Source organism: Loxodonta africana, chromosome 14 (assembly GCF_030014295.1).
Source record: "Loxodonta africana isolate mLoxAfr1 chromosome 14, mLoxAfr1.hap2, whole genome shotgun sequence".
Classification (NCBI taxonomy): Eukaryota; Metazoa; Chordata; class Mammalia; order Proboscidea; family Elephantidae; genus Loxodonta; species Loxodonta africana.
Window position 1 is genome coordinate 91,948,935 of NC_087355.1, and position 27,710 is coordinate 91,976,644.

A 27,710-nucleotide genomic window follows, 5' to 3' on the forward strand; every position below is an offset into this window, starting at 1 on the left:
CACACAGAATGTTCACTGACCTAAAACTGCCCTGTGCCCGCCTGTGGAATTTTTTTTCCAAAGCAAAAGTCTACAGAATTTTTTCACATCTTTTATTTTTATTACAAAAGTATTTTGTTTAATATAAAGATTCTTACAGAAGTAAAACAATGTGAACGCACCTCCTGACCCCACACCAAGGGCGAAGGTCAGGGTTTGTCGGTGCGTATGCTGAATGTGCACCATCTGACTGCGCTCACACAGCAGGGCAGAATAGAAACAGGCTCGTGCCATGGACACTGCCCCAGGGACCCCAGCCCCTGGCCTAGGAACCCTTTAGCCAGTGCATGGGGAAGTGGGCACCGCACAGGACAGTCTCACGTGGCTGCACATGGCTGCTCAGTGTCCTGACAGTAAAGAAGCCCTGGGTGTAAGATTCTCGGGAGCATGTGTCAATGGGTCGTGGCCCACCAGGCAGAGCTCTCAGTCCCGGGTGGTGCGTTATTCAGATGGGCTCCCAGGGACAGGCTTCGGGCCTATAGTAAGCTGTGTGGAGGGGCAGGGGGCCTGGCCCAGTGCTCAGTGGCCTCTGCCCGCAGGTCCCTGTGTGTCGGCTTGCAGATCTCCATGGACTACTGGTGGTGTACCCACATTCTCCTGCGAGGCGTGGACGAGGTTTGTCCTGTGTCCTGGGTGTGGCTGCAGGCGCTGGTGCCAGTCTGGCGGGGGGGGGGTTGGGGGGGTAGGTGCCCGGGATGAGGCGGGTGGTGGCCCAGGCTGGGAGGAGGTGGTTTGCTGCTCCCACCCCATCCCTTCCCTATGCCTGTGGTCAGAACAGCCCGAGGTATGCAGAGGTGATGTCTGCATGCCACCAGAGGGCAGCAGATGCCCTAGTGGCCGGGGCTGTCAGCAACGGGGGCCTCTACATCAAGCTGGGCCAGGGCTTGTGCTCCTTCAACCACCTGCTGCCCCCTGAGTACATCAGGACCCTGCGTGTGCTGGAGGACAAGGCCCTCACGCGGGGCTTCCGGGAGGTGAGCATGGGGCCGGGAGGTGGGGCTGGTGGAGCCCCCATGGTCAGCGGTGGTTGCACCAGGCCTCCCCGCCCAGGTGGACGAGCTGTTTCTCGAGGATTTCCACGCGCCAGCCCACGAGATCTTTCAGGAGTTTGACTACCAGCCGATGGCCGCAGCGAGCCTGGCCCAGGTGCACAGGGCCAGACTGCACAGTGGCACTGAGGTGGCCGTGAAGGTGCGTGGGGGGCCACTAGAGGGAGTGAGGAGCACGGGGGCTGTGGGGGCTGCACAGCCACGCTACCTGCATGTGCCCAGGCCCAGATGCAGTACATCGACCTGCGCCTTCCCTGGCCCAGGTGCAGTACATCGACCTGCGGGACCGGTTCGAGGGCGACGTCTACACACTGGAGCTGCTGCTGCGGCTAGTGGAGCTCATGCACCCCAGCTTTGGCTTCAGCTGGGTCCTCCAGGCCAGCCTCCGCTGGGTGGTGGTGGTGGTGTGGGGGGGTGCCCGGCACAAGCCTGACGCCATGTGGCCCCCAGGACTTGAAAGGGACGCTGGCGCAGGAGCTGGACTTCGAGAACGAGGGTCGCAACGCGGAGCGCTGTGCGCGGGACCTGCGGCACTTCCGCTACATCGTGGTGCCACGCGTGCACTGGGACAAGACCAGCAAGGTGGGTGGGGCCCGCCCGCGGGTCGGGGGGCGGCTGGGCCTGCTTAGCCAGTCCCTTGTCTCTGCCAGCGCGTGCTGACCGCCGACTTCTGCGAGGGCTGCAAGGTCAATGACGTGGAGGCTATCAAGGCCCAGGGACTGATGCTGCAGGACGTGAGTGTGCCGCAGGGGGCGGGAGTGGGCTGACACTGCAGGACGTGAATGTGGCACAAGGGGGGAGGTCCGAGCACCCCATTCCCACCTGTCCTCCCCCAGATAGCCCAGAAGCTGATCCAGGCCTTTGCAGAGCAGATATTCTACACGGGCTTCATCCACTCTGACCCACACCCCGGCAATGGTGGGAGAGGTCCCCGGGGGGAGGGCTGAGGGGGTGGGCTTAGGGGGCAGGCCTGAGCCTGCTGCTGTGTCCCCAGTTCTGGTGCGGAAAGGCCCAGATGGGAAGGCAGAGTTGGTGCTGCTGGACCACGGGCTCTACCAGTTCCTGGATGAGAAGTAAGTGGGGGTGGGGTGGGGGTGACTGCCCATGGACCGGCCTGCCCCGGCTGCTCCAGGTGACTGCTGACTTGCAGGGACCGCTCAGCGCTGTGCCAGCTGTGGCGGGCCATCATCCTGCAGGACAACACGTCAATGAAGGTGCACGCTGCAGCACTTGGGGTGCAAGGTGAGGGTGCTGGAGTGCCAGGACGCTGGGGCGGCAGGTCTGCAGACCTGCTCAGCCCTGCCCATCGCCCCCCAGACTATTTCCTGTTCTGTGAGGTGCTGATGCAGCGGCCGGTGCGCCTGGGCCAGCTGTGGCGCTCCCACCTGCTGAGCCGCGAGGAGCTGGGCTACATGCAGGACATGGCCCGCGAGCACTTTGAGGACATCATGAGCGTGCTCAAGGCCCTGCCGCGGCCCATGCTGCTCGTGTTGCGTAACATCAACACCGTGCGGGCCATCAACGCCTCCCTGGGCGCCCCCGTTGACCGCTACTTCCTTATGGCCAAGAGGTTGGTGGCTCCCGGTGGGGAGGAGGGGGGAAAGGGCATGAGGGGGGCACGGGCTGACCCATATGTCTCTGGCAGTGCGGTCAAGGGCTGGAGCCGCCTGGTGGGTGCCAACCGCTTCAGCCTCTTGCGCCAAATCAAGGTGGTCTGGGAAATGCTTAAGTTTGAAGTGGCCCTGAGGTGAGTGGGGGGGGGGGGTGCGGGTGGGCAAGGCCCAGGGCCAGCTCCCCACCAACCTGTGCCCTGTGACCTGCCCACTCCAGGCTGGAGATTGTCCTGATGCGGCTTACAACCCTGGTGGTCCGTACCCTGGTCCACTTGGGCCTCATGACTGAGCCCGAGGGCCTCTGTGAGTACCTGGAGACCTAAGCCATCCTTCCTGCAGGACAGGAGGACCTCAAATGCAGAAGGGCTCCCAGCAGTGGCCCAACGGAGCCACCACTCAGGACTGGCGGTGTGGATGCTCAGACCTGGCCCCAGAGCAGCTGCAGCCTGGTGGGGGTGCAGTGGGATGCAACAGAGGCCTGGCTGGGAGCCCTGCAATGACCACACGCTTTTCTCAAACAAATCTTCTCAAACAAATTGTTTTGTGTTTTGTACAAAAAGGGTGGAGAGCGGGGGTTGGGGCGGGGGCAGCAGCTTCAGCCGTCGGACTAGAAGTGGGCGGTAACACGGTCCGTCTCCAGCAGGTCATCCAGAATCTGTGGGGACAGGTGAGGCGGTTGAGGCCCGTAGGATGGGGCAGCGGGTTGGGGCGGGTGGGTGGGGGCACTCACGATGTCGGGCGTGGTGCCGATCTTCTTGGCTAGCTCGCCGCGCTCCATGGTGCTGAGGTAGAGGTAACGGTTAAGCAGCTCCCCATCCAGGACGTTGCGCACAGCATTCTGCAGGACACGCCGGTCCACGTGCAGCATACTGGGGGCGAGGCAGGGAGTTAGGGGGGACTAAAGGGGGCGTGGGCTGGGGGACCACGGGCCAGCACCTACCGGAAGGCGCGGGGGTTGAGGCCGGCGTGGTGGGGCAGCATGGTGGTGAGCGCATTCTGCAGCATCAGCAGCCGCCGGTAGGTCTTCTCCTGCATGGGCAGCAGGAGCCCCACGCCGCCATCCAGGGTGGCTGTGGGCCAGACACATCAGTCAGCTGGTGCCGCTGCAGCCCCCGCCCCCAGCCCCCACCAGCACTCACCGAACCATGTGATATGCTTGTTCTCCCACACCACGGACTTCTTGCTGGGCCCTTCAGCGGCACCCCGGCACGGGGTCCTCCAGAAGGTGTTCACGTGGGCACCCACGTGGAAGTCAGCCCGGCGCAGCAGGCGCATACCCCCAAAACTCTCTTTGGCTAGATGGAGACCACAGTCACTGCCCACCCTGCCCCCAGCCCCCCACCCCAAGGGGAGGGCGTCAGCTCACCTTCCGGCAGGTACATGTACACCATGAGGTTGCGGTCTCGGTCGGACACTGGGCAGGAGAGACCAGAGTCAGCCACCAGCCTGCAGAGCCCGTCCCTGTGCCCGCCGTGCACCCACTCACCCAGGAAGCCCAGCTGGGCATTGTCCACCATGAAGTCCACGCTGTACACCTCAAGCGGCTTTGCATCCTAGGGAGGGGAAGGAGGGAGTCAGGTCTGCCTGGGGCCAGCCCCATGTGGTCATGGGGCATCAGCCACACCCGGACACGGGGCGCCAGCCCCCAGGTACCCGGGACACGAGGCTCAGGGTCTTGCTCTCCTCCTGGTAGCGCAGCAGCGAGATGCTCTTCATGACGTCAGCAGCCAGGATGAAGTTCTTCACGCTGATCATCTGGTGGATGTAGAGCTGTGTGTCGATGAAGGCCATGCCCGTCAGCTCGCTGGCCCGCAGGCTCCACAGGAAGATCTGGGGGGGGGATGCGGAGGGGGGGGTGAGCGGGGGGGATGCGGCGGGGGGTGCAGCTCCCAGAGGGAGCAGGGTGGGAGGGGGCTCACTCCTGGGGGACACCACACCTTCTGACCGATGGCTGACACCAAGTGGCCATTGCAGTGGCACAGAGCAGTTACTGGCCCTTTCTGCTCCTTCTCGTACAGAACCTTGAACTTGTTCTTGGTAAGGGGCTGGCCGGGCTCAGGCACCACCTCGATGACGTCCATGATCAGGATCTGGGGGGTGTGGGGGCTGTAGCACGTGGCAATGGCAAAGGAGTGTGGGGACAGCTCCCCAGCCGCCCTGCCTTACCCGCCCTCGGCACGTAACCTCCTCCCCCTGCATGAGGCAGGTGCCGGCGGCCACGTAGCCCTTGAGGCCTGACACGGTCTCCTCACTGCGCAATGACACCGTCTTCATGCAGGTCACATGCTCCCACTCCTCCAGCTCGATCCTGCGGGGGGGGCCTCATCAGGATGTGACACACCACACCCAGCCCACCCCCATTCGCCCAGGCTGAGCCCCACCTGGCATTGGGAATGGCCTCCCAGCTGACCGGGGAGATGAGCTGAATGGAGAAGGCTTCCTGCTGGGGGTGGATGTAGCGCTCATCTGTGGGGAGAGGAGAGCAGATAACAGGGTAGGGGCAGAGGAACATTGGTTACAAAGTGGAAGTTGCAGGGGGGAGATGGCAGTGGGGTGGCAGTCAGGCAGCATGTCCCAGACGGGCCGTGTGAACGAAGGACACACCCCTCTCAATGGTCTCAAACTCCTTCTCCTCGCCCGTCATGCGTGGGATGCGGGTGCAGGGCGCGTTGGTGCTGGTGGCCACAGCGTACACCTGGGGGTGAGGCTGGCCGTTAGGAACCAGCCAAGGGCCAGGACCAGAAAGCCCCTGTGGGGTGGGGGTCAGACCTTAGACTCCACGTGGTAGGCCACGTAGTGGGCTGTGCAGCGCAGTGGGACCTTCCTGACCGGCCACGGAGCATCGTAGGACAGGTAGGCAGGCAGGACGCTGATGCGCAGCTCGCCCTGGGGGCACAGGGTCAGGAGCGGGGGTGGGCAGGCCAGCCCACTCCAGGAATGTCCTGGATTCCTGCCCTCAGAGCTGGAGGTGTTGGGGCACCCCGTTGGCTGGTGCACCCCAGGGGCCATGGCAGTGGGTGTCCAGAGCTGTGTGAATCTCTTTCCTTGGGCCTCTGCCCACCCCCCACACTCACCGAGGCTGGGCACAGGGCAGGGGTGGGTGGCTGGAGTGTCATGGGAACCCAGGCAAGGGACCACACAGATGAGGCTGAAGGGACCATGCGAGACATGGCCACCCCTCCTTGAGTGGGCTCCCCATAAAGTACTCCCGTGTGTAGCTAAGCTCATGCTTTATGGCCCAGGTGGCAGCTGTCCCATTTTGAACATGAACAAGGACACTAAGGCTCAGAGGGCACGTGGCCTGCCCCCTCACACCGCTGGCTTCAAACCACACGTGCTGAGACCAGACCCAGGCAAAGGACAGGCCAGCAGAGTGGTGACAGGACACTGCCCCCAGCGTCAAGCCCAACTAGGAACTCCAGCTGGTGGCCACATCAGCCTGCCCTCCACCCCTAGCTGCCTCATCTTCCAAGCCTCCCCAGCATGGAACCCCATGTCTGCCTCATTGCCCTTGGCCTCCCTCTGGATGCACCTCCCTGGCCCAAGTAAGGAAGGGCCCCTGTCCCAGAATCGGAGGGCCTCACCTCCAGGTCCCAGCACCCAGCCCAAGAGGCATCAGCAAGAGTGGGCAGGGGCCCCTACCTGTCTGTTGAAATAAAGGAACCCACGGGGACAGTTGACATTGTGGAAGGGGGCGAAGGAGTCGATGGGGCCATCAATGCCCATGGGGTGCAGCCGCAGGGCCCCCCGCCCGGTCACCAGGAGCCAGTGGGGCGAGGGACCACAGATGAACACCTGGGGGCGGGTGCCATGAGGAGGCTGGCCCTTCCCCCTTGCCCACGCCCGGGCACTCCAGGACCAGCCTGCCCTACCCCCGAGTAGCCATAAATGTCCTCAAAATAGCGGAAGCGTGCCACACGGGCCCGGGCGCCAGCCCCCTCCTCAGCACCGCCACCCTCGGCCTTCTTCTTGGATGGCTTTGGTCTCTTCTCCCGAAAGTTGATGTTGTGGGGGACCTGGGAAAGGCTGTGTGAGGGCCTGGCACCCAAGGGCCCTGCTGATCAACCCACCCCTCTCAGCTTGGATCTACCCTTCCCCACACCCCCAGCCCTGCCAGCCACTGGCACCTTCTTGAAGCGAACTTTGAGGTTGCCCTGGCCAAGCTGAGAGTCGTGGGAGAAGGCCTCGTAGATGAGCAGCTCCTGGTCCACGTGTACCTGGAGGGGCGGCGTGGGGCCATCAGTGGGGTGAGCAGGAGGCAGTGTGGTGCCATCAGTGGGGTGGATGGGGGGTGGTGTGGGACTGTCAGTGTGATGAGCGCGAGGCAGTGTGGGGCTGTCAGTGGGGTGAACGGGGGGTGGTGTGGGGCCGTCGGTGGGGTGAATGGGGGCAGGGTGGGGCTGTTAGGGGGCTAAGTGCATGGAACGCACTGGCCCTTGGCCCTCACCAGCAGGTAGGGCCGGCTCTGACGGCTCCCCAGCGCCACCAGCAGCACCTCCTTGACGAGGGGCAGCTCGCCCTGGCGTGTGACCTCCTCCTTGCGGGTCTCGCCTTGTGTGGTAGGCTGTCCAAAGGAGCTGTCCACCAGCACACGCTGCCCCACAGGGAAGTTCTTTACCAGGAACACCAGGCGCCAGTCAGGAAGTTGGTAGATCTGGGGGGGTGGCAGTGGTTGGCCAGAGCAAGGTGCAGGTGAGGGGCCAGGCTGGGCTGTGCAGGGTCGAGTCCACCCACCTCCATCGCTCCATTCTCCCGCACCAACAGGCACCAGTGGGTGGGCTCGGCGCGGAAGGGTGCAGGCTCTCGGTCAGCCGGGGGCTGGCTGCTCCTGCGAGCCTCCTCCTTGCTGGGGCTGAAGAGGGAGCTCGAGTCCCCATACAGCATCTCCTCCTCGTCGTCCACTGTGGGGCTGGGCCAGGCAGCACATCACGGGGCTGCTGCGGGGCTGGGCCCCGTAGCTGTCCCCCCCACCCCCTGCTACATACCTGGTCTCCGAGCCCAGGCCCTCGGCCTCGGAGCCACTTCGGGTCCCCAGCTCATCACGGGCCCCGCCCAGACGGCTCTCAGTGGTGAACATGCCGCTGACATCACGGTACACACACAGCGTGATCACCTTGGACTGCTGCGGGGAGAGGGGGGCTCAGCAGAGTGGGGTGAGGCACGGGGGCGTGGGGTGCAGGGACAAGGGGGTGAGGCGCCGGGCACAGGGACAATGAGGAAAAGTGCTGGGCGGGGCCTACATGGTGCAGCGGGGGCTTGTGCAGCGCCAGGCGATGGTGGCGGCCCCCGTATGAGTCACTCTTGAGCAGGAACGTGGTAACGTGGCCCTCGGCACTCATGATAACCACGTAGGGGTCAGCCACAGCGCACTGCACAATGGGAGAGCCCAGGTCCACGGGGATGAAATGCAACTGGTTCACTGCGGGGCACAGACGGGCGGTTGGCTCGGCCCAAGCACTCAGCTCCCCCCACTCCCCCAGCCCTTTCCATCCACCTCCTTCCAGCAGGCGGATGCCCAGCGGTGACACTTGCACGATGTAGCGGTTGTCCCCAATGTTGCCGGCAAAGACTGTAGGGCCCTGTGTGGCAAAGCCACTGGTGTCCAGCTCCATGATCTCTTGCCCTGTCTGCAGGATCTGTGGGTGGCAGGGTGGTGGGTGAGGTACCGCCCTCACGCGGACCCTGCGGCCCCGAGCCCAGGCCCACCCTCACCATGGTGGAGTCCTCCCGGCTCAGGATCAGGAATCCATGCCTCTTCCCCTCCTCTTCTGCTTCAGGGGTGCTGGGCTCCTGCTCCACCCCCTCCCCCTTGGGGGTCTCATCCTGTAGGAGTAGAAAACCAAAACTCACTGCCATCGAGTCGATTTCAACTCACAGGACCCTAAAGGACAGAGTAGAACTGCCCCATAGAGTTTCCAAGGAGTGCCTGGCAGATCTGAACTGCCGACCTGTTGGTTAGCAGCCTTAGCATTTAACCACTACGCCACCGGGGTTTCCGTAGGAGTAGAAAGGGAGCAAAAATCCCCACCTGGCCCTCCCGACCCCTTTCTCCTGCACAGTCAGGGCAGCCATCTCAATATAAGCCACCAGCCGGGGAGGCCTGGACTCCCTAGGGTCTGAGAGGAAGCTGGGCCCATGGTGGGGAAGGCCCCCACCGGACAGCCCCCAGGGTTAGCCAGGGGAACAGGGAATCTCTGCTGAGATACTCAGGTCAGAGCAAGCATGCACTGTGACCTCCTCAACTGCTCTGGGCACGCTGCTCTGTAGGCTGCCCTTCACACAGCTCACCAGACGGCCCCTATCCCACCTACCTCCTCCTTACGTACAGGAGCAATGACTGTCCACATGTCGTAGCAGCCAGGAAGCTCAAAGGTTGTCACCACCTGGGGCCGGATGCTCTTCTGCAATTGGCGAGGGGATCAGCCCAGCCCAGGCCCCCGATGCACCCCTCCCGCCTGACCACACACCTGCAGCACCAAGGCCCTGTGCACTCCTCCCGCCCGACCACACACCTGCAGCACCGATAGGGCTCCGTTCTTCCCGTAGCCAGAACAAACCACGATCTCCAGGTCTGGCTCAGGACTGTTCTGGAACTACACCGGAAGGCAGGGCGGGTGGTAAGAACCACTGTTTCCCTGTGGTACACCCCGCCCCCAACCATCCCTGTGGGCACCTCTTCAGAGAGGAAGGCAGGTTCACCCATGGTGGCGTTGGCACAGGGTCCAATGTTGAGGATGCTGTCACATACCTGTGGGCACAGCAACAGTCAGGCGGGCCAGCTGGGAGGGTGTCTGGGCATCCCCTGCCCCAGCCTTACCTCAAAGGAGTAGGTGGCCAGCTGCGTGCCTGACTGGGCCTCGCTCCCGTACACTTCAATCTCATCCACCTCGTCCTGAGGCACCGACTTGCCCCCTGCAGCACCAAGAGCCCTCTGAGCACACCTGCGCCCCCTGGCCCCCATTCTCCAGCCCCCTGGATTCACCGATCTCCTAGCTCCTCACCTGACCAGCCCACTGCAGCATCCACCCGCTTCTTCTTCACGGGTGGTTCCTCCTGTGGGTGCAAGAGACAGTGAGCCACCTGGGCCCCACCCCCCCAGCCCCTCCCCTACGCCACCCACCTTGTCGGCAGTCTCTCGGACGGCGCTGGCCAGAGGCTCCTGCAGCTTCTCTGTGTACTTGAGGAGGAGGGAGTTACCCAGGCGAGAGCCCAGAAACAGATACCCAGGCTCCATAGTGACCATCTGAGGGGAGACAGCACGTGAGGGCATGCAGAGGCCCAGGACCTGCCCCCATTCCCCACCTGGCCCCCACTCACGCTGGTGGTGAGGACGCTGGCAGCCGCCTTGTCAAAGTGGAAAGCGCGGACGCTGCGCATACCATCGGTGATGAGGGTCAGCACATAGCTGGGAGAGTCAACACTAAGTGGGGGCAGGGCAGGGCTGGGGGTAGGGAGAGGGCACTGATTGGGGGCAGGGCTCACGGGCAGGGAAGTGTCAGGATGGCACACTCACATCTCACCACCCTTGAGAGAGATAACCATCTTGTCATAGGAGATGAAGGCGGCCTGAGCACAGTCGAGGGTGATCCTCACGCCCTCCTGTATGCCTGTGGTGGACGGGGCCGTCAGGCAGTACTGGGGAGATGCCCCACAGCCCCGCCCCTCAGCCCCCACCCCCCCAGCCCACAGCCCCATCCCTCTGTCTGTGGCCACCTTCACTCACGCAAGGGGAAGGCGGTGGTGCCCGTGGTGAGGCTGTTAAGGGCCACACCATAGGGCGGGACGCTCTGGTTCAGGTACAGCAGTGAGTTGACAGCGAACACCACCACCCCGCCTGGAGGACATAGGAAGTGGGCAGGACTTGGCAGCCTCTGCTCCACTGGATGGCCCCTAGCCCCACAGCCCTTTTCCACCCACTAGGCAGACCCACAGCCCCCAGACCCCTCACCTATGGGCTTGGGCACGGCCAGAGCCTGAGTGCAGTCAAAGGGCAGGTTGGTGAGTGACCAGATGACAGGGTGGACCTTCTGTGTGATGTTCAGTGAGATGGCCACGATGGAGCACGTATCCTGTCGCACGGCCACCCGCCTAGGGGCACAAGCAGGGTTAGCGGGTGCCAGGCTCACCGTGCTCCAGGCCATCACCTCCTCCTCAGTGGACCCCTGCCTGCACTCCCCAACCCCATCCACCCCTCAGGGAAGGGGGACAGTTAGAGCCCAGTCTCACCCAGGCCAGGTCTGGTTGGGCTCAAAAAGGATGAGCAGGGTGGGCTCGTAGTAGCCATGCAGGAACTGCAAGTCAACAATGTTGAGCAGCTTCTCGTCCAGGGCCCGCACGTCGATGATGTAGCTGGGCAGGAAGCTGGACCTCTGCCTGGGGGGTGCAGGGCCTCAGTGGGGGAGGCTGGGGGAGCCCCACAGCTCCTGGAATGCAGGCACCCACCATCTGCACAGCACTCACCCCTCACCCATGAGCCCCTCGTGCTCCTCGGCCAGGCTCTCCCTGCGGAAGGGCAGCACCACCAGCCGCGTGCCGTAGGTGAGCATGACAGCACAGCGCCCGTCGGGGTCCACCCGCACCCGTGGTGTGTGCACGTTCTGCACAAACCCATCCTAGGGGCAGGGGGCATCAGTCAGACCATGGGTAGGAGGTCTCCGACCCAGGGAACAATGAGGATGGGTGTGGGGGGAGCCAGGCCGGGCCTACCCGTAGCTCAGGCTCCTCGAAATAGTGCAGGGACAGAGTCTTCAGGTCATGGGTCCCTGGGTCGTACTCCACCACTGACAGCTGGGGGCAGTGGGGCAAGGGTCAGGACTGTGCCCAGCACTGCCAGCAGCCTGGCACCTCCACCAGCCCCTGCTTCTCCTCGCCGGCCCCCACTCCCACCACCTGCTGGCCCACCCACCTTGGCATCCTGGAAGCTCAGGAGCAGGGCATCCCTCTTGGCACCTGCCAGCTGCACGCTGGCCATGGACATGACGTTCCCAAAGAAGGAGAAGGAGGCTACCAGCTCCAGCCTCTCCCGGTGCTCCCGATGGGCTTTCCCCTCTGCGGGAGAGGCCAGTGGCATGTGCTTGGACCCCCACCACCTCACATCAGCAGGCACGGAGCCCGGCAGCTGCCCCCTCACTCACCTGTGCTCCGGTCATTTTTGGTCAGTGCCTGGAAGAGAGGGAACAGCAGCGAGGAAGCATATCATGCCACTGCACACCGGGCCACCTCCCCCTAGGGACACAGGCAGACTGGAGGGCTACTGCAGAGCGAGCCCTTGCTGCACAGAAAGTCCTGCAGGCACCTCCACCAGGCGGCCTCCATGAGTTACCTCCAGGAGGCAGCCTTTCTTTATCACTCGGCTTCGACCAGGCAGCCTCCAGGAGGCACCTCCGCCAGGCAGGGCTGGCCTCCAGTTGCCCCACCCTCGTCTTCTGTAAGCAAGGGAAGTGTGGACCTGTTGCTGTGCAGGTTTTCTGCCTGTCACCTGGCAACGTGCTTAGACAGTCAGCTTCTGAAGGAGACAGGCTTTCTCTGGCAAAAAGGCACTGATCCCCAGTTCTGTTTCCTTTGCATTACTATAAGAGACTGTTTGTTCTTAGCTACTAAGTAGGCAATTAAAACAAACTGTTACGGATTGAACTGTGTCCTCCAAAAATGTGTGTCGACTTGGCTAGGCCATGATTCCCAGTATTATGTGACTGTCTACCATTATGTCACCTAATGTGATTTTCCTATGTGCTGTAAATCCTACGAATGTGATGTTACTGAGTTGGGATTATCAGCAATTATGCTGATGAGGAGAACTCAATCTACAGGATTAGGTTGTGTTTTAAGTCAATCTCTTTTGAGATATAAAAGAGAGAAGTGGAGGCGGGGCCAAGATGGCTGACTAGGTAGAAGCCACCTCCGATCCCTCTTGCAACAAAGACTCAGAAAAACAAGTCAATCGATCACATACATGACAATCTACAAACCCTGACCATCAAACACAGACCTAAAGAGTTGACCTGAGTGACACAGACTGAGAACAAGCAGCCACGGGGAAGCAGCAACTGTTTTCGAAACCTGGAGCCAGCGTCCGAGTCAGGAAACCTTGGCGCCGGGTTTTGGACTGGGCGCAGGGGAGCTGAGCACGGCATCCTGAGAGGGCACAAACACGGGGCGCAGCCCTAGCCCCCAGAAGTGACCTCGGGGGAAGCCCAGCCAGTGCACACAGGCAGAGCAGTGAGGCAGCTGACAGGAGGAGGAGTCACCAGGAGGCAGCGACTGATTTTAGAGCCGGGAGTGTGGCGTCCCAGCCGGGAAACCTTGGCGCTGGGCTTTGGACTGGGAGCAGAGAAACTAAGCACAGCTTCTGGGACAGCACAAGCATAGGACGTGGGCCTGACCCTCGGGGGCAATCTCTACCCACCCAGCACACACAGTCGACGTGCCCCTCGGGAATCTCAAATAAAACAGTCATCCCAAGCAAGATAAGTAACTTTGTCTATATTCCGGGGTGCTACTCTCTCCTATTTATCTGAACCCTCCCCTTCCCTTCCCAGGTGGCTTAATTTACATTGGAATTTCCTGAGCCAGAGAGTGAACTGCTCTGCGGTTTTTCTTTTTTTTTTTTTTGGTCTTTTCCTAACCCTTTCTCCTGGCCTGAGAGAAGCAGCTACAAAAAACCCAGGGACCAAAAATCCTTCCCTAATTGGACTAAAAACACAGAACCAGCTCCAGCCAAGCATATGTGATCCACAGTCTTGGGCTCTCATCCCTACAGGGAACAAGGTGGCTATTATAATGCAAAGGCAATTCTGATAGGGATCTGACTGTAATGGTTTTAGCAGATTACTGGAAAGACAAGTTTCCCAGGTCTGATATCTCTGCTTATTCAGCAGAGCCCTCACTGACCCACAACAGGGAACTGAGGGCTGAAGCTCCCCCCAGACCACCTAGCCTCCTGCCTTAGGGGTCTAAGGAGGGTGACACCTACCAATCTGTAGAGGTACCTGCATTGGGGGCCTAAGGTACAGCTGCAGAGCCCACCCACCACAGTGCTTTAGGAATAGAGACACACCTACCTCACTGGCACTTGGGGGAAGCCTGTCAGCATCCTGCCCCCCTTAGAGTGTGAACCTCTGCTGCTACTAGAATCTGGTGCACACAACTATCACCACTACTTCTCTAGGTGGGTAGGTGACAGTCTGCACCACACAACTGATGACCCAAAATCAGATTCTACTCAAGAATAGTGAATGGACTCTTAGGCTTATATATCTGACAACAGCCCAAACCAGCTGGTAATAGGACATAAGTGACTCAAGGGCTACGACAATCAAGACAGCGCAATCTAGTAGCCCATCTACGTATATTGAAAGAAAACAAAACAAGATAAGACTCAGTGAGCAAATATAGAATAACTCACTACAATATCTTAGTGATGGCTTGGAGACAGCAGTCGATATCAAACCACATAAAGAAGCAGACCATGATTGCTTCTACAACTCCCCAAACTAAAGAATCAAAATCTTTCCCAAATGAAGATACAATCCGGGAATTGCCAGATGCAGAATATAAAAAACTAATTTACAGAATGCTTCAAGACATCAGGGATGACCTCAGAAATGAAATAAGGCAAGCTACAGAAAAAGCCAAGGAACACACTGATAAAGCAGCTGAAGAATTCAAAAAGATTATTCAAGAACATAGTGGAAAAATTAATAAGTTGCAAGAATCCATAGAAAGACAGCATTCAGAAATCCAAAAGATTAACAATAAAATTACAGAATTAAACAATGCAATAGGAAGTCAGAAGAGCACACTCGAGCAACTGGAATGCAGAGTGGGAGATCTGGAGGACCAGGGAATCGATACCAATATAGCTGAAAAAAAAAAATCAGATAAAAGAATTTAAAAAAATGAAGAAACCCTAAGAATCATGTGGGACTCTATCAAGAAGAATAACTTGCGTGTGATTGGAGTCCCAGAACAGGGAGGGATAACAGAAAACACAGAGAGAATAGTTGAAGATCTGTTGGCAGAAAACTTCCCTGACATCATGAAAGACGAAAGGATATCTATCCAAGATGCTCATCGAACCCCATTTAAGATTGATTCAAAAAGAAAATCACCAAGACATATTATAATCAAACTTGCCAAAACCAAAGAGAAAGAGAAAATTATAAAAGCAGCCAGGGATAAAAGAAAGGTCTCCTACAAAGGAGAATCAATAAGTTCAGACCACTCAGCAGAAACCATGCAGTCAAGAAGGCAATGAGATGACATACATATACACTAAAGGAGAAAAACTGCCAGCCAAGGATCATATATCCAGCAAAACTCTCTCTAAAATATGAAGGCGAAATTAAAACATTTACAGATAAACACAAGCTTAGAGAATTTGCAAAAACCAAACCAAAACTACAAGAAATACTAAAGGAAATTGTTTGGTCAGAAAACCAATAATATCAGATACCAGCACAACACAAGGTCACAGAACATACTGATATCAACTCAAATAGGGAAATCACAAAAACAAATTAAGATTAAGTTTAAAAAGAAAAAAACGCTCAAAACAGGGAATCACTGAAGTCAATATGTAAAAGATCACAATAATCAAAAAGAGGGACTAAATACAGGTCGCACAGAACTGCCACATGGAGAGGGATACAAGGCGATATAGGACAATACAAGTTAAGTTTTTACATAGAAAAATAGGGGTAAATATTCAGGTAACCACAAAGAGCTATAACAACTCCATAACTCAAAATAAAAACCAAGAAAAACATAACGACTCAGCAAACATAAAGTCAAATACTACGAAAATGAGGAACACACAATTCACAATGAAAAATGTCTCAGCACAAAAAGTGGAAAAATGAAATTGTCAACAACACACATAAAAAGGCATCAAAATGACAGCACCAAACACATAAAAAAAAAAACCACACACTTATCTATAATTACGCTGAAGGTAAATGGACTAAACGCACCAGTAAAGAGACAGAGTATCAGAATGGATAAAGAAACACGATCCGTATATATGCTGCCTACAAGAGACACACCTTAGACTTAGAGACGCAAACAAACTAAAACTCAAAGGATGGAAAAAATATATATCAAGCAAACAATAAGCAAAAAAGAAGAGGAGTAGCAATATTAATTTCTGACAAAATAGACTTTAGACTTAAATCCACCACAAAGGATAAAGAAGGACACTACATAATGATTAAAGGGACAATTGACCAGGAAGATGTAACCATATTAAATATTTATGCACCCAATGACAGGGCTGCAAGATACCTAAAACAAACTTTAACAGAACTGAAAAGTGAGATAGACACCTCCACAATTATAGTAGGAGACTTCAACACACCACTTTCAGAGAAGGACAGGACATGCAGTAAGAAGCTCAACAGAGACACGGAAGACCTAATTGCTACAATCAACCAACTTGACCTCACTGACTTATATAGAACACTCCACCCAACTGCTGCAAAGTATACTTTTTTTTCTAGCGCACATGGAACATTCTCCAGAATAGACCACATATTAGGTCATAAAACAAACCTTTGCAGAATCCAAAACATCGAAATATTACAAAGCATCTTCTCAGACCATAAGGCCATAAAAGTGGAAATCAATAACAGAAAAATTAGGGAAAAGAAATCAAATACTTGGAAACTGAACAATACCCTGCTGAAAAAAGACTGGGTTATAGAAGACATTAAGGAGGGAACAAAGAAATTCATAGAATGCAACGAGGATGAAAACATTTCCTATCAAAACCTCTGGGACACAGCAAAAGCAGTGCTCAGAGGTCAATTTATATCGATAAATGCACACACACAAAAAGAAGACAGAGCCAAAATCAGAGAACTGTCCCTACAACTTGAACAAACAGAAAGTGAGCAACAAAAGAATCCATCAGGCACCAGAAAAAAACAAATAATAAAAATTAGAGCTGAACTAAATGAATTAGAAAACAGGAAAACAATTGAAAGAATTAACAAAGCCAAAAGCCGGTTCTTCGAAAAAATTAACAAAATTGATAAACCATTGGCCAGACTGACTAAAGAAATACAGGAAAGGAAACAAATAACCCGAATAAGAAACGAGATGGGCCACATCACAACAGACCAAACTGAAATTAAAAGAATCATATCAGATTATTACCAAAAATTGTACTCTAACACATTTGCAAACCTTGAAGAAATGGATGAATTCCTAGAAAAACACTACCTACCTAAACACAATCAGAAGTAGAACAACTAAGTAGACCCATAACAAAAAAAGAGATTGAAACGGTAATCAAAAAACTCCCAACAAAAAAAGGCCCTGGCCGGGACGGCTATACTGCAGAGTTCTACCAAACTTTCAGAAAAGAGTTAACACCACTACTACTAAAGGTATTTCAAGGCATAGAAAATGACGGAATACTACCTAACTCGTTCTATGAAGCCACCATATCCTTGATACCAAAACCAGGTAAAGAAGACATCACAAAAAAAGAAAACTACAGACCTATATTCCTCATGAACATAGATGCAAAAATCCTCAACAAAATTCTAGCCAATAGAATTCAACAACATATCAAAAAAATAATCCACCACGACCAAGTGGGATTTATACCAGGTATGCAAGGCTGGTTTAATATTAGAAAAACCATTAATGTAATCCACCATATAAATAAAACAAAAGACAAAAACCACATGATCTTATCAATTGATGCAGAAAAGGCATGTGACAAAGTCCAACACCCATTCATGATAAAAACTCTCAGCAAAACAGGAATTGAAGGAAAATTCCTCAACATAATAAAGGGCATCTATCCAAAGCCAACAGCCAACATCACTCTAAATGGAGAGAGCCTGAAAGAGAACCCTTGAAAACGGGAACCAGACAAGGATGCCCTTTATCACCGCTCTTATTCAACATTGTGGTAGAGGCCCTAGCCAGAGCAATTAGGCTAGACAAAGAAATACAGGGCATCTGGATTGGCAAGGAGGAAGTAAAATAATCTCTATTTGCAAATGACATGATCTTATACACAGAAAACCCTAAGGAATCCTCCAGAAAACTACTGAAACTAATAGAAGAGTTTGGCAGAGTCTCAGGTTATAAGATAAACATACAAAAATCACTTGGATTCCTCTACATCAACAAAAAGAACATCGAAGAGGAAATCACCAAATCAATATCATTCACAGTAGCCCTCAAGAAGATAAAATACTTAAGAATAAATCTTACCAAAGATGTAAAAAACCTATACAAAGAAAACTACAAAGTACTACTGCAAGGAACTAAAAAGGACCTACTTAAGTGGAAAAACATACCTTGCTCATGGATAGGAAAACTTAACATAGTAAAAATGTCTATTCTACCAAAAGACATCTATACATAGAATGCACTTCCGATCCAAATTGCAATGACACTTTTTTAATGTGATGGAGAAACAAATCAACAACTTCATATGGAAGGGAAAGAAGCCTCAGATAAGTAAAGCATTACTGAAAAAGAAGAAGAAAGTGGGAGGCCTCACTCTACCTGATTTTAGAACCTATTATACAGCCACAGTAGTCAAAACAGCCTGGTACTGGTACAACAACAGGCACATAGACCAATGGAACAGAATTGAGAACCCAGATATAAATCCATCCACATATACGCAGCTGATATTTGACAAAGGACCAGTGTTAGTTAATTGGGGAAAAGATAGTCTTTTTAACAAATGGTGCTGGCATAACTGGATATCCATTTGCAAAAAAATGAAACAGGACCCATACCTCACACCATGCACAAAAACTAACTCCAAGTGGATCAAAGACCTAAACATAAAGACTAAAACGATAAAGATCATGGAAGAAAAAATAGGGACAACGTTAGGAGCCCTAATACAAGGCATAAACAGAATACAAAACATCACCAAAAATGACGAAGAGAAACCAGATAACAGGGAGCTCCTAAAAATCAAACACCTATGCTCATCTAAAGACTTCACCAAAAGAGTAAAAAGACCACCTACAGATTGGGAAAGAATTTTCAGCTATGACATCTCCTACCAGCACCTGATCTCTAAAATCTATATGATTCTGTTAAAACTCAACCACAAAAAGACAAACAACCCAATCAAGAAGTGGGCAAAGGATATGAACACACACTTCACTAAGGATATGAGCACACACTTCACTAAAGAAGATATTCAGGCAGCTAATAGATACATGAGAAAATGCTCTCGATCATTAGCCATTAGAGAAATGCAAATTAAAACTACGATGAGATTCCATCTCACTCCAACAAGGCCGGCATTAATCCAAAAAACACAAAATAATAAATGTTGGAGAGGCTGCGGAGAGATTGGAACTCTTATACACTGCTGGTGGGAATGTAAAATGGTACAATTACTTTGGAAATCTATCTGGCGTTTTCTTAAAAAGTTAGAAATAGAACTAGCACACAACCCAGAAATCCCACTCCTCAGAATGTACCCTAGAGAAATAAGAGCCTTCACACGAACAGATATATGCACACCCATGTTTACTGCAGCTCTGTTTACAATAGCAAAAAGCTGGAAGCAACCAAGGTGTCCATCAACGGATGAATGGTTAAATAAACTGTGGTATATTCACACAATGGAATACTAAGCATCGATAAAGAACAGTGACGAATCTGTGAAACATTTCATAACATGGACGAACCTGGAAGGCATTATGCTGAGTGAAATTCAGTCAGAGGCAAAAGGACAAATATTGTACAAGACCACTATTAAAAGATCTTGAGAAATAGTGTAAACTGAGAAGAACACATACTTTTGTGGTTAGGAAGGGGGAGGGAGGGAGGGTGGGAGAGGGTTATTTACTGATTAGTTAGTAGATAAGAACTACTTTAGGTGAAGGGAAGGACTCAATACAGGGAAGGTCAGCTCAACTGGACTGGACCAAAAGCAAAGAAGTTTCCGGGATAAACTGAATGCTTCAAAGGTCAGCGGAGCAAGGGCGGGGGTTTGGGGACTATGGCTTAAGGGGACTTCTAAGTCAATTGGCAAAATAATACTATTATGAAAACATTCTGCATCCCACCTTGAAATGTGGTGTCTGGGGTCTTAAATGCTAACAAGCGGCCATCTAAGATGCATCAATTGGTCTCAACCCACCTGGATCAAAGGAGTATGAAGAGCACCAAGGTCACACGACAACTCTGAGCCCAAGAGACAGAAAGGGCCACATGAACCAGAAACTTACATCATCCTGAGACCAGAACTAGATGGTGCCTGGCCACAACCGATGACTGCCCTGACAGGGAGCACAACAGAGAACCCCTGAGGGAGCAGGAGAACAGTGGGATGCAGACCCCAAATTCTCATAAAAAGACCAGACTTAATGGTCTGACTGAGACTAGAGAAATCCCAGCGGTCATGGTCCCCAAACCTTCTGTTGGCCCAGGACAGGAACCATTCCCGAAGACAACTCATCAGACATGAAAGGGACTGGACAGTGGGTAGGAGATGCTGATGAAGAGTGAGCTATTTGTATCAGGTGGACACTTGAGACTGTGTTGGCATCTCCTGTCTGGAGGGGAGATAGGAGGGTAGAGAGGGTTAGAAACTGGCAAAATTGTCATGAAAGGAGAGACTGGAAGGGCTGACTTATTAGGGGGAGAGTAAGTGGGAGTATGGAGTAAGGTGTATATAAGCTTATATGTGACAGACTGACTTGATTTGTAAACGTTCACTTAAAGCTCAATAAAAATTATTAAAAGAGAAAGAAGTACGCAGAGAGATGGGGACCTCATACCACCAAGAAACAAGAGCCAGGAGAAGGTTAATGACAAGGACCTTCCTCCAGAGCCAACAGAGACAAAAGCTTTCCCCTGTAAGTGATGCCCTGAATTTGCACTTATCACTTACCAGACTGAGAGGATAAATTTCTCTATATGAAAGCCATCCACTTGTGATATTTCTTTCAGCAGCACTAGATAACTAAGACAAAAAACCTACAAACACTTTTATTCACCATCCCTCCATGGCAAAAGAAAAGTTTAAACAAAGAATTAAAGATAACGGTTTTTAAAGCCACACTATGCCCCGGAGAAGCACCAGGTAAGCAGCCGCAGGCTTAGTAAATACTGCCTGTCAACTCCACAGACACAGAGGGCGCGCGTGCCCTGAGTCCAGTGCCCACCTCCCAGCAAACCAAGAAAACTCTAGACCTCACCAGCAAATTCTACCTAACCGCTAAGAAGTAATGACCTACAGTAAAATAAAACCAAATTAACACCCAAAACTGAAACCCAAGGCACAACGTCAACCTCACACATCTGCACACGGAGCTGTCGTGAGCAAGAGAAGACCCTGCCTCTGCCAGGTTAGCTCCAGGGATGCAGTTACCACAAGGCATCTGCCTACACCATTTACCACAGTCAGAACTGAGAAAGCTGACAGACAGGGAAGGCATGTGACAACACTCAAGACCCATTCGTGTGCCTCCAAAAAAATCTACGGCCAACATCACAGGTGGGTAAAGCATTAAGCTGAGATCAGGGTGCAGGAAAGAACACCTGCCCCCTCCTCGTCCCTCAACATAGTGCAGGGTGTCCTGGCCAGAGCACTGAAGAAAGACAAGGAAACAAATGCCCTAAGGGGGTGGGGAAGACTATTGTGATTTGCAGATAACTGTATATATGAAGCCCTGGTGGTGCAGTGGTTAAGAGCTACGGCTACCAACCAAAAGGTCGGCAGTTTGAATCCATCAGGTGCTCCTTGGAAGCTCTGTGGGGCAGTTCTGTTTTGTCCTGTAGGGTCACTATGAGTCAGAATCCACTCGATGGCAGTGGATGGGTATATATGAAAATGGAAAATAACTTACAAATCAATTGCTGGGTACATGGCATTCCTGCACACAAACAAGAAACAGCCTAGGAGATTTTAAAAGAATTTTAAGACAGAATTAATAAACTTGAAGCCCAGTCAGTAAAATATATTTAAAGTGAAGCAGAGGAAGAAGAAAAGAGCATGGGTAACAGGCATGTGGTCACAGGATGGCACACACACTGGAAGGAGAGGGGAAAGGGGAAGGGCGAGAGGACTGACCAACATCTGAAGGAATAATGGCCAGAAGCTTCCCAAAACGGAGGAAAAGCATCAGTCCACAGGCCCAAGGAAGTCAGCGAATCTCAGGCAGGTCAAGTGCAAAGGGATCCACACTCACAGGTGTTGGGGCACCTTGCTGCGTAGCCACAGGTGAGACCATGTCGACCCCACCTCAGGCAGCAGCACTTCCACCCTTCTGGCTGTTGCTCTGACCCTTCTCTTCCACGCCCACACCCTGTCCACTGGCCAACCCTGCGGGCTCCCCAGAACCTGGCAAATGCCCACCTCATCCACGGCCACCAACACCCCTTGCCCTTCACTGTGTCCCCTCCTTTTTCTTGGTCTCCCTGCCCCCACCGCCACCTCCCTGCGGTATCTTCTCAGCAGAACCACTGAAGTAACCTTTTAAAACCTGAGTCAGAGCAGCTCCTCCTCAGAGTCCATCCTTGCAATGGTGCTCCACACCCACTCCAGGACTTCTGCCCTTCTCATCCCCGCCACCACTCTGCTCCAGCCACAATGGCCTCCTGGCTGCACACTTGCACACCTGCCCCAGGACCTTTGCTGTTCCCTCTGCCTGGAATGTTCTTTCCCAGACATCCATGGGCTCTCCCTCCCCTTCACATGCTCAACTCTCACCTTCTCAAGGAGGCGCCCTGCTCCCCTGATTCTGCTGTATGCTCTTTCCCATACCACTAGTTACCTCCTCCCCCTCGACTGTGTTGTTAGTCTGTGGTTTGACTCCCTGCAGGCATCTGACTGCCACTCACTGACATCGCCCAAGATGCCTGGCACACCAAACCCGTTGCTATAGATCCCAACTCACAGTGACCCCACAGGACAAAGCAGGACCACCCCATAGCGTTTCCAAGGCTGTATCTTTACGGAAGCAGATTGCCACACCCTTCTCCCATGGAATGGCTGGTGGGTTTGAACCACAGATAGGTTAGCAGCCAAGTGCTTAAACACTGTGCCACCAGGGCTCCTTGCCTGGCATACAGCAGGCGCTTAATAAATCTCTGTTGGAAAGACGAATAAATTAATTTCAGTGAGTGAGCTTTCAATCCACTTGTTAAAAGTGTAACAACGGAACAACTTCCAGTTTGTTGTAAAAGTTGACTGGCATCAGGAAAGAGGGAACTTTACCAGCTAAAAAAATTGAATATTTGGAAGATTAGCCTGCAAACACCAGTTTCAAGATTCAGTAACAACAGCCAAAGACACTCCCGTTCAGTGTGGAGCTATGTGTACTCATCCGCAAGATCACTTTTTCAGTTTTAATCTCCGTTAAAGCTAAGTACCCACCTCAAAACTGCTGTATTGAAGAAAAATAAACCAAGACAAATACTTTTATGACAACGCACATTCAGTCACAACGTTCTCACTGAAATACTGCATCATTTTCTATTGTGTCTGCTTTATCACGTATATGGTAGTCCAGCAGTACACACATTAAATGAGAAGACAAACGCGTGCCCTATGGTGGGTGCCCAGCAAGGTCAGTGCTTTCCGTTGGCCTCTGACCTGCTGCAACAGTTACGCGGAACCCTTCAGTGACTCTTCACTGCTTTGTGGGGACCAGTCCTCACCACGGTCTGCCATCTAGGGCATCCCAGCCCTGCCACGTCCACCTTACAATCCAGCCACACCAGGTATACCCCCTACTCCACCTCAGCTGCCTCTGCTCTGTGCAGGGGTGCTCCTGCCTGGCTAAGTCGTAGGCCTTCTTCAAGAACAGCTAAGACATGGCCACTACCAGGAAGCCGTCCTGAGCTACCTCTGTACTTCCTCCGTTGAGTAGACAGACTGTACCCTACCAGACACAGCCATGTTCCTTTTGTGGGAACATTCCTCCCCGACTAACAGCTTTGGGGAGGCCTTGCTAATCCACCAACTGGGACTAGGCTGCCTCCCTTGTCCCTCCTTTATCTCCTGGGCGCCCTTTGTTGCAACCTGAATGGTGATGGAAGTATCTGCTTAGTCATGTCCCCCGTCTGGACTGCGGGCAGGTTTCATTCAGCGCCATAACCCTACAGCCCGACACACTTTGGAAAAGGGGGGCAAACCCGACGGCCGAGGGGTGAGAGGAGAGGGAAGCCAGGTTACACGGTGGGAAGAGGATGGTCCAGGATCGGATCCCGACTCCTTGGCCCCGGAAACTGAACCAAGTCCTCTGAGTTCTCCTTCCATAACCACGGACTGTAACGGACTGTAACGGTGCCCCCACGGCTGCCGTGAGGACCCACCTCCGCGTCGCGGCTGAGGCGATAGACGTAGAGCTGCGAGGTGCCGGCCACCACCAGGTTGCGCTCGCTGTTGCTGAAGAAATTGCAGTACATGGAGAACTCCAGGCCGGTGGGCGGGTGCGCCTGCTTGTATACGGCGTACATGGCGCCGAGCCCGGGCTGCGCGGGGTGAGGAGACGGGGCGAGCGGGGTGAGGAGACGGGGCGAGCGGGGCGAGGAGACGGGGCGAGCGGGGCGAGGAGACGGGGCGAGGAGACGGGGAGAGCGGGGCGAGGAGACGGGGAGAGCGGGGCGAGGAGACGGGGCGAGCGGGGCGAGGAGACGGGGCGAGCTGGGCAAGGAGACGGGGAGAGCGGGGCGAGGAGACGGGGCGAGCGGGGCGAGAAGACGGGGATAGCGGGGTGAGGAGACGGGGCGAGGAGACGGCGAGGAGACGGCGAGGAGACGGGGCGAGCGGGGTGAGGAGACGGGGCGAGAAGACGGGGCGAGCGGGGTGAGGAGACGGGGCGAGCGGGGCGAGGAGACGGGGCGAGGAGACGGGGCGAGCGGGGCGAGGAGACGGGGCGAGCGGGGCGAGGAGACGGGGCGAGCGGGGCGAGGAGACGGGGCGAGGAGACGGGGCGAGGAGATGGGGCGAGCGGGGTGAGGAGACGGGGCGAGCGGGGTGAGGAGATGGGGCGAGAAGACGGGGCGAGCGGGGTGAGGAGACGGGGCGAGCGGGGTGAGGAGAAGGGGCGAGGAGACGGGGCGAGCGCGGCGAGAAGACGGGGCGAGAAGACGGGGCGAGCGGGGTGAGGAGACGCGGCGAGGAGACGGGGCGAGCGGGGTGAGGAGACGGGGCGAGCGGGGTGAGGAGACGGGGCGAGGAGACGGGGCGAGGAGATGGGGCGAGCGGGGTGAGGAGACGGGGCGAGGAGACGGGGCGAGGAGACGGGGCGAGCGGGGCGAGGAGACGGGGCGAGCGGGGTGAGGAGATGGGGCGAGAAGACGGGGCGAGCGGGGTGAGGAGACGGGGCGAGGAGACGGGGCGAGCGGGGTGAGGAGAAGGGGCGAGGAGACGGGGCGAGAAGACGGGGCGAGCGGGGTGAGGAGACGCGGCGAGGAGACGGGGCGAGCGGGGTGAGGAGACGGGGCGAGCGGGGTGAGGAGACGGGGCGAGGAGACGGGGCGAGGAGATGGGGCGAGCGGGGTGAGGAGACGGGGCGAGCGGGGTGAGGAGACGGGGCGAGCGGGGTGAGGAGAAGGGGCGAGGAGACAGGGCGAGCGGGGTGAGGAGACGGGGCGAGAAGACGGGGCGAGCGGGGCGAGGAGACGGGGCGAGCGGGGCGAGGAGACGGGGACAGCGGGGCGAGGAGACGGGGCGAGCGGGGCGAGGAGACGGGACGAGCGGGGCGAGGAGACGGGGCGAGCGGGGCGAGGAGACGGGGCGAGCGGGGCGAGGAGACGGGGCGAGCGGGGCGAGGAGACGGGGAGAGCGGGGCGAGGAGACGGGGCGAGGAGACGGGGCGAGGAGACGGGGCGAGGAGACGGGGCGAGCGGGGTGAGGAGACGGGGCGAGAAGACGGGGCGAGTGGGGCTAGGAGATGGGGACAGCGGGGTGAGGAGACGGGGCGAGGAGACGGGGCGAGCGGGGTGAGGAGACGGGGCGAGGACACGGGGCGAGCGGGGTGAGGAGACGGGGGGAGGACACGGGGCGAGCGGGGTGAGGAGACGGGGAGAGCGGGGTGACGAGACGGGGCGAGGAGACGGGGCGAGCAGGGTGAGGAGATGGGGCGAGAAGACGGGGCGAGCGGGGTGAGAAGACGGGGCGAGGAGACGGGGCGAGGAGACGGGGCGAGCGGGGTGAGGAGACGGGGCGAGCGGGGTGAGGAGACGGGGCGAGCGGGGTGAGGAGACGGGGCGAGGAGACGGGGCGAGCGGGGTGAGGAGACGGGGCGAGAAGACGGGGCGAGCGGGGTGAGGAGACGGGGCAAGCGGGACGAGGAGACGGGGCGAGCTGGGTGAGGAGACGGGGCGAGGAGACGGGGAGAGCGGGGCGAGGAGACGGGGCGAGTGGTCCACCCCCACAGGAGCCCCTCCCGACGCCCCCTCCCCGGCCACGCGCCCCCGCCTCACTCACCCCGGCCCACCTGGCAACCGGAGCCAGCTCGCTGAGGGACCCGGAATAGCAGCGCCTACGGCCCGTCGGGACCCGAAAGCTGGGCACTAAGGTTCCGGGCACTAATGGTCCGGGTTCCTGCGCCTGCGCAGCCCCACCGCAGCGGAAGAGGCTGCAGGGACGACAGCGGCCCCTAGTGGTCGGACGCTGCGGCTCGAGTGTGGGCGGTGCCCGTGGGGACGGCTGGGTCCCACCACGTCCTGGGAACGCCCCGGCTACAACCGGGCCGCCCTGTCTGCCCCTCGCTCCCAGGGCCCTGGGCCGGGACCATGGCGCTGTAAGGGAGCACTTGCCCCCCGGGACTCAGGCAGGACATCTGACTGAGGACAGGAAAACAATCGTAGAGATCAAACAAGGGAAGAACAGCGTGGCAACTCTTCAGAAAGTTAAGCAACACACCGAACCGTTGCCATCGAGTCCGTTCCGACTCATAGTGACCCCATAGGGTTTCCAAGGCTGTAAACCTTTACCAAAGCAGACTGTCACATCTTTCCTCCGCGGAGACCACTGATGGATTTGAACTGCTGACCTCTTGGTTAGCAGTCAAGCACCTAACACTGCGCCACCAGGGCTCCTTATAATTTGTAAACTAAAGCCAACGACTTATTGCCGCCTAATCGATTCTGAGTCTGCGACCCTGTAGGACCAGTATTCAAGTACCAGTGGGGTCACCCATGGAGGACAGGTTTCAGCTGAGCTTCCAGACTAAGACAGACTAGGAAGAAGGATCCGGGAGTCTACTTCTGAAAAAAATTAGCCAGTGAAAACCTTATGAATAGCGGCGGAACATTGTCTGATATAGTGCTGGAAGATGAGCCCCCCAAGTCGGAAGGCACTCAAAAGATGACTGGGGAAGAGCTGCCTCCTCACAGTAGAGCAACAATGGGCTCAGGCATAACAAGGACTGTGACGATGGCACAGGACGGACAGCGTTTCGTTCTGTTGTACATAGGGTTGCTATGGGTCAGAACCATCTTGACGGCACCTAACGACAACAACAACAGGATGGAGTAGAACTGCCGCATAGGGTTTCCAATGCTGTAAATCTTTATGGAAGCGGACTGTCACATTTTTCTCCCACGGAGCAGCTGGTGATAAAGGACCCAGCAAATCCACAACTAGGTATATACCCAAAATGAATAGAAATCAGGGACTCAAACAAATACATTCACACACATGTTCACAATCACTGAAAGATGGTAAGAATCCAAGTGTTAACAGATGAATGGATAAACAAAATGTGGTATAAAAAAAAAAAAAAAACAACCATTGCCATTCCGACTCATAGTGACCCTAAAGAACAGCCCCATAGGGTTTCTAAGGAGTACCTGGTGGATTTGAACTGCCAGCCTTTTGGTTAGCAGCTGTAACTCTGGACCACTATGCCATCAGGGCTTCCCAAATGTGGTATACACATGTTAAATATTAAATAAAAATCAATAGCTGAATTAATGCTGACTGAAATAATTCAGTCGCAAAAGGACAAATACTGTATGATTTCACTTACATGAAATGAGCAAATACACAGAAAAGCAAAGA

At 55.1% G+C, this 27,710-nt stretch overlaps 2 protein-coding genes across 10 annotated transcripts in view; one reads left to right on the forward strand and one right to left on the reverse strand.

Annotated features, from left to right (window-relative positions):
* Nucleotides 1-3,237, forward strand: part of ADCK5 (aarF domain containing kinase 5) — a 15,360-nt gene extending 12,123 nt beyond the window's left edge. For 4 of the 6 annotated variants that reach the window (XM_064268258.1, XM_064268262.1, XM_064268261.1 and 1 more), the window contains 11 exons: nt 579-654; nt 813-1,013; nt 1,090-1,230; nt 1,352-1,465; nt 1,539-1,670; nt 1,739-1,822; nt 1,925-2,006; nt 2,083-2,161; nt 2,239-2,658; nt 2,734-2,835; nt 2,919-3,237. In XM_064268258.1, the coding sequence (XP_064124328.1) occupies nt 579-654; nt 813-1,013; nt 1,090-1,230; nt 1,352-1,465; nt 1,539-1,670; nt 1,739-1,822; nt 1,925-2,006; nt 2,083-2,161; nt 2,239-2,658; nt 2,734-2,835; nt 2,919-3,024 (1,537 nt within the window). In that variant the 3' untranslated portion in view covers nt 3,025-3,237. The remainder of the gene's footprint in view (nt 1-578; nt 655-812; nt 1,014-1,089; nt 1,231-1,351; nt 1,466-1,538; nt 1,671-1,738; nt 1,823-1,924; nt 2,007-2,082; nt 2,162-2,238; nt 2,659-2,733; nt 2,836-2,918) is intronic. The other 2 variants (XM_064268259.1, XM_064268263.1) reach the window with 2 other exon arrangements.
* CPSF1 (cleavage and polyadenylation specific factor 1) lies at nt 3,224-26,236 on the reverse strand. 4 transcript variants are annotated; one of them, XM_064268256.1, is made up of 38 exons: nt 26,133-26,236; nt 24,014-24,172; nt 11,836-11,863; nt 11,607-11,749; nt 11,408-11,488; nt 11,162-11,313; nt 10,928-11,074; nt 10,650-10,789; nt 10,425-10,535; nt 10,215-10,308; nt 10,019-10,106; nt 9,822-9,944; nt 9,703-9,754; nt 9,519-9,613; nt 9,375-9,449; nt 9,214-9,294; nt 9,013-9,102; nt 8,414-8,524; nt 8,196-8,337; nt 7,942-8,120; nt 7,687-7,823; nt 7,436-7,610; nt 7,149-7,355; nt 6,829-6,918; nt 6,574-6,717; nt 6,344-6,496; nt 5,471-5,587; nt 5,306-5,396; nt 5,083-5,167; nt 4,868-5,009; nt 4,639-4,791; nt 4,355-4,531; nt 4,188-4,254; nt 4,068-4,115; nt 3,841-3,996; nt 3,642-3,771; nt 3,432-3,570; nt 3,224-3,356 (listed from the first exon to the last, which is right to left on the reverse strand). In XM_064268256.1, exons 2-38 carry the CDS (start codon nt 24,155-24,157, stop codon nt 3,309-3,311), a joined length of 4,335 nt encoding a protein of 1,444 aa, XP_064124326.1. In that variant the 5' UTR covers nt 24,158-24,172; nt 26,133-26,236; the 3' UTR covers nt 3,224-3,308. The 4 variants fall into 4 exon arrangements, with proteins under 4 accessions (XP_064124326.1, XP_064124327.1, XP_064124324.1 ...); XM_064268257.1 differs by having other exon boundaries at nt 9,028-9,102; nt 10,019-10,121; XM_064268254.1 differs by having other exon boundaries at nt 10,019-10,121.
* Nucleotides 26,237-27,710: the final 1,474 nt, after the last annotated feature.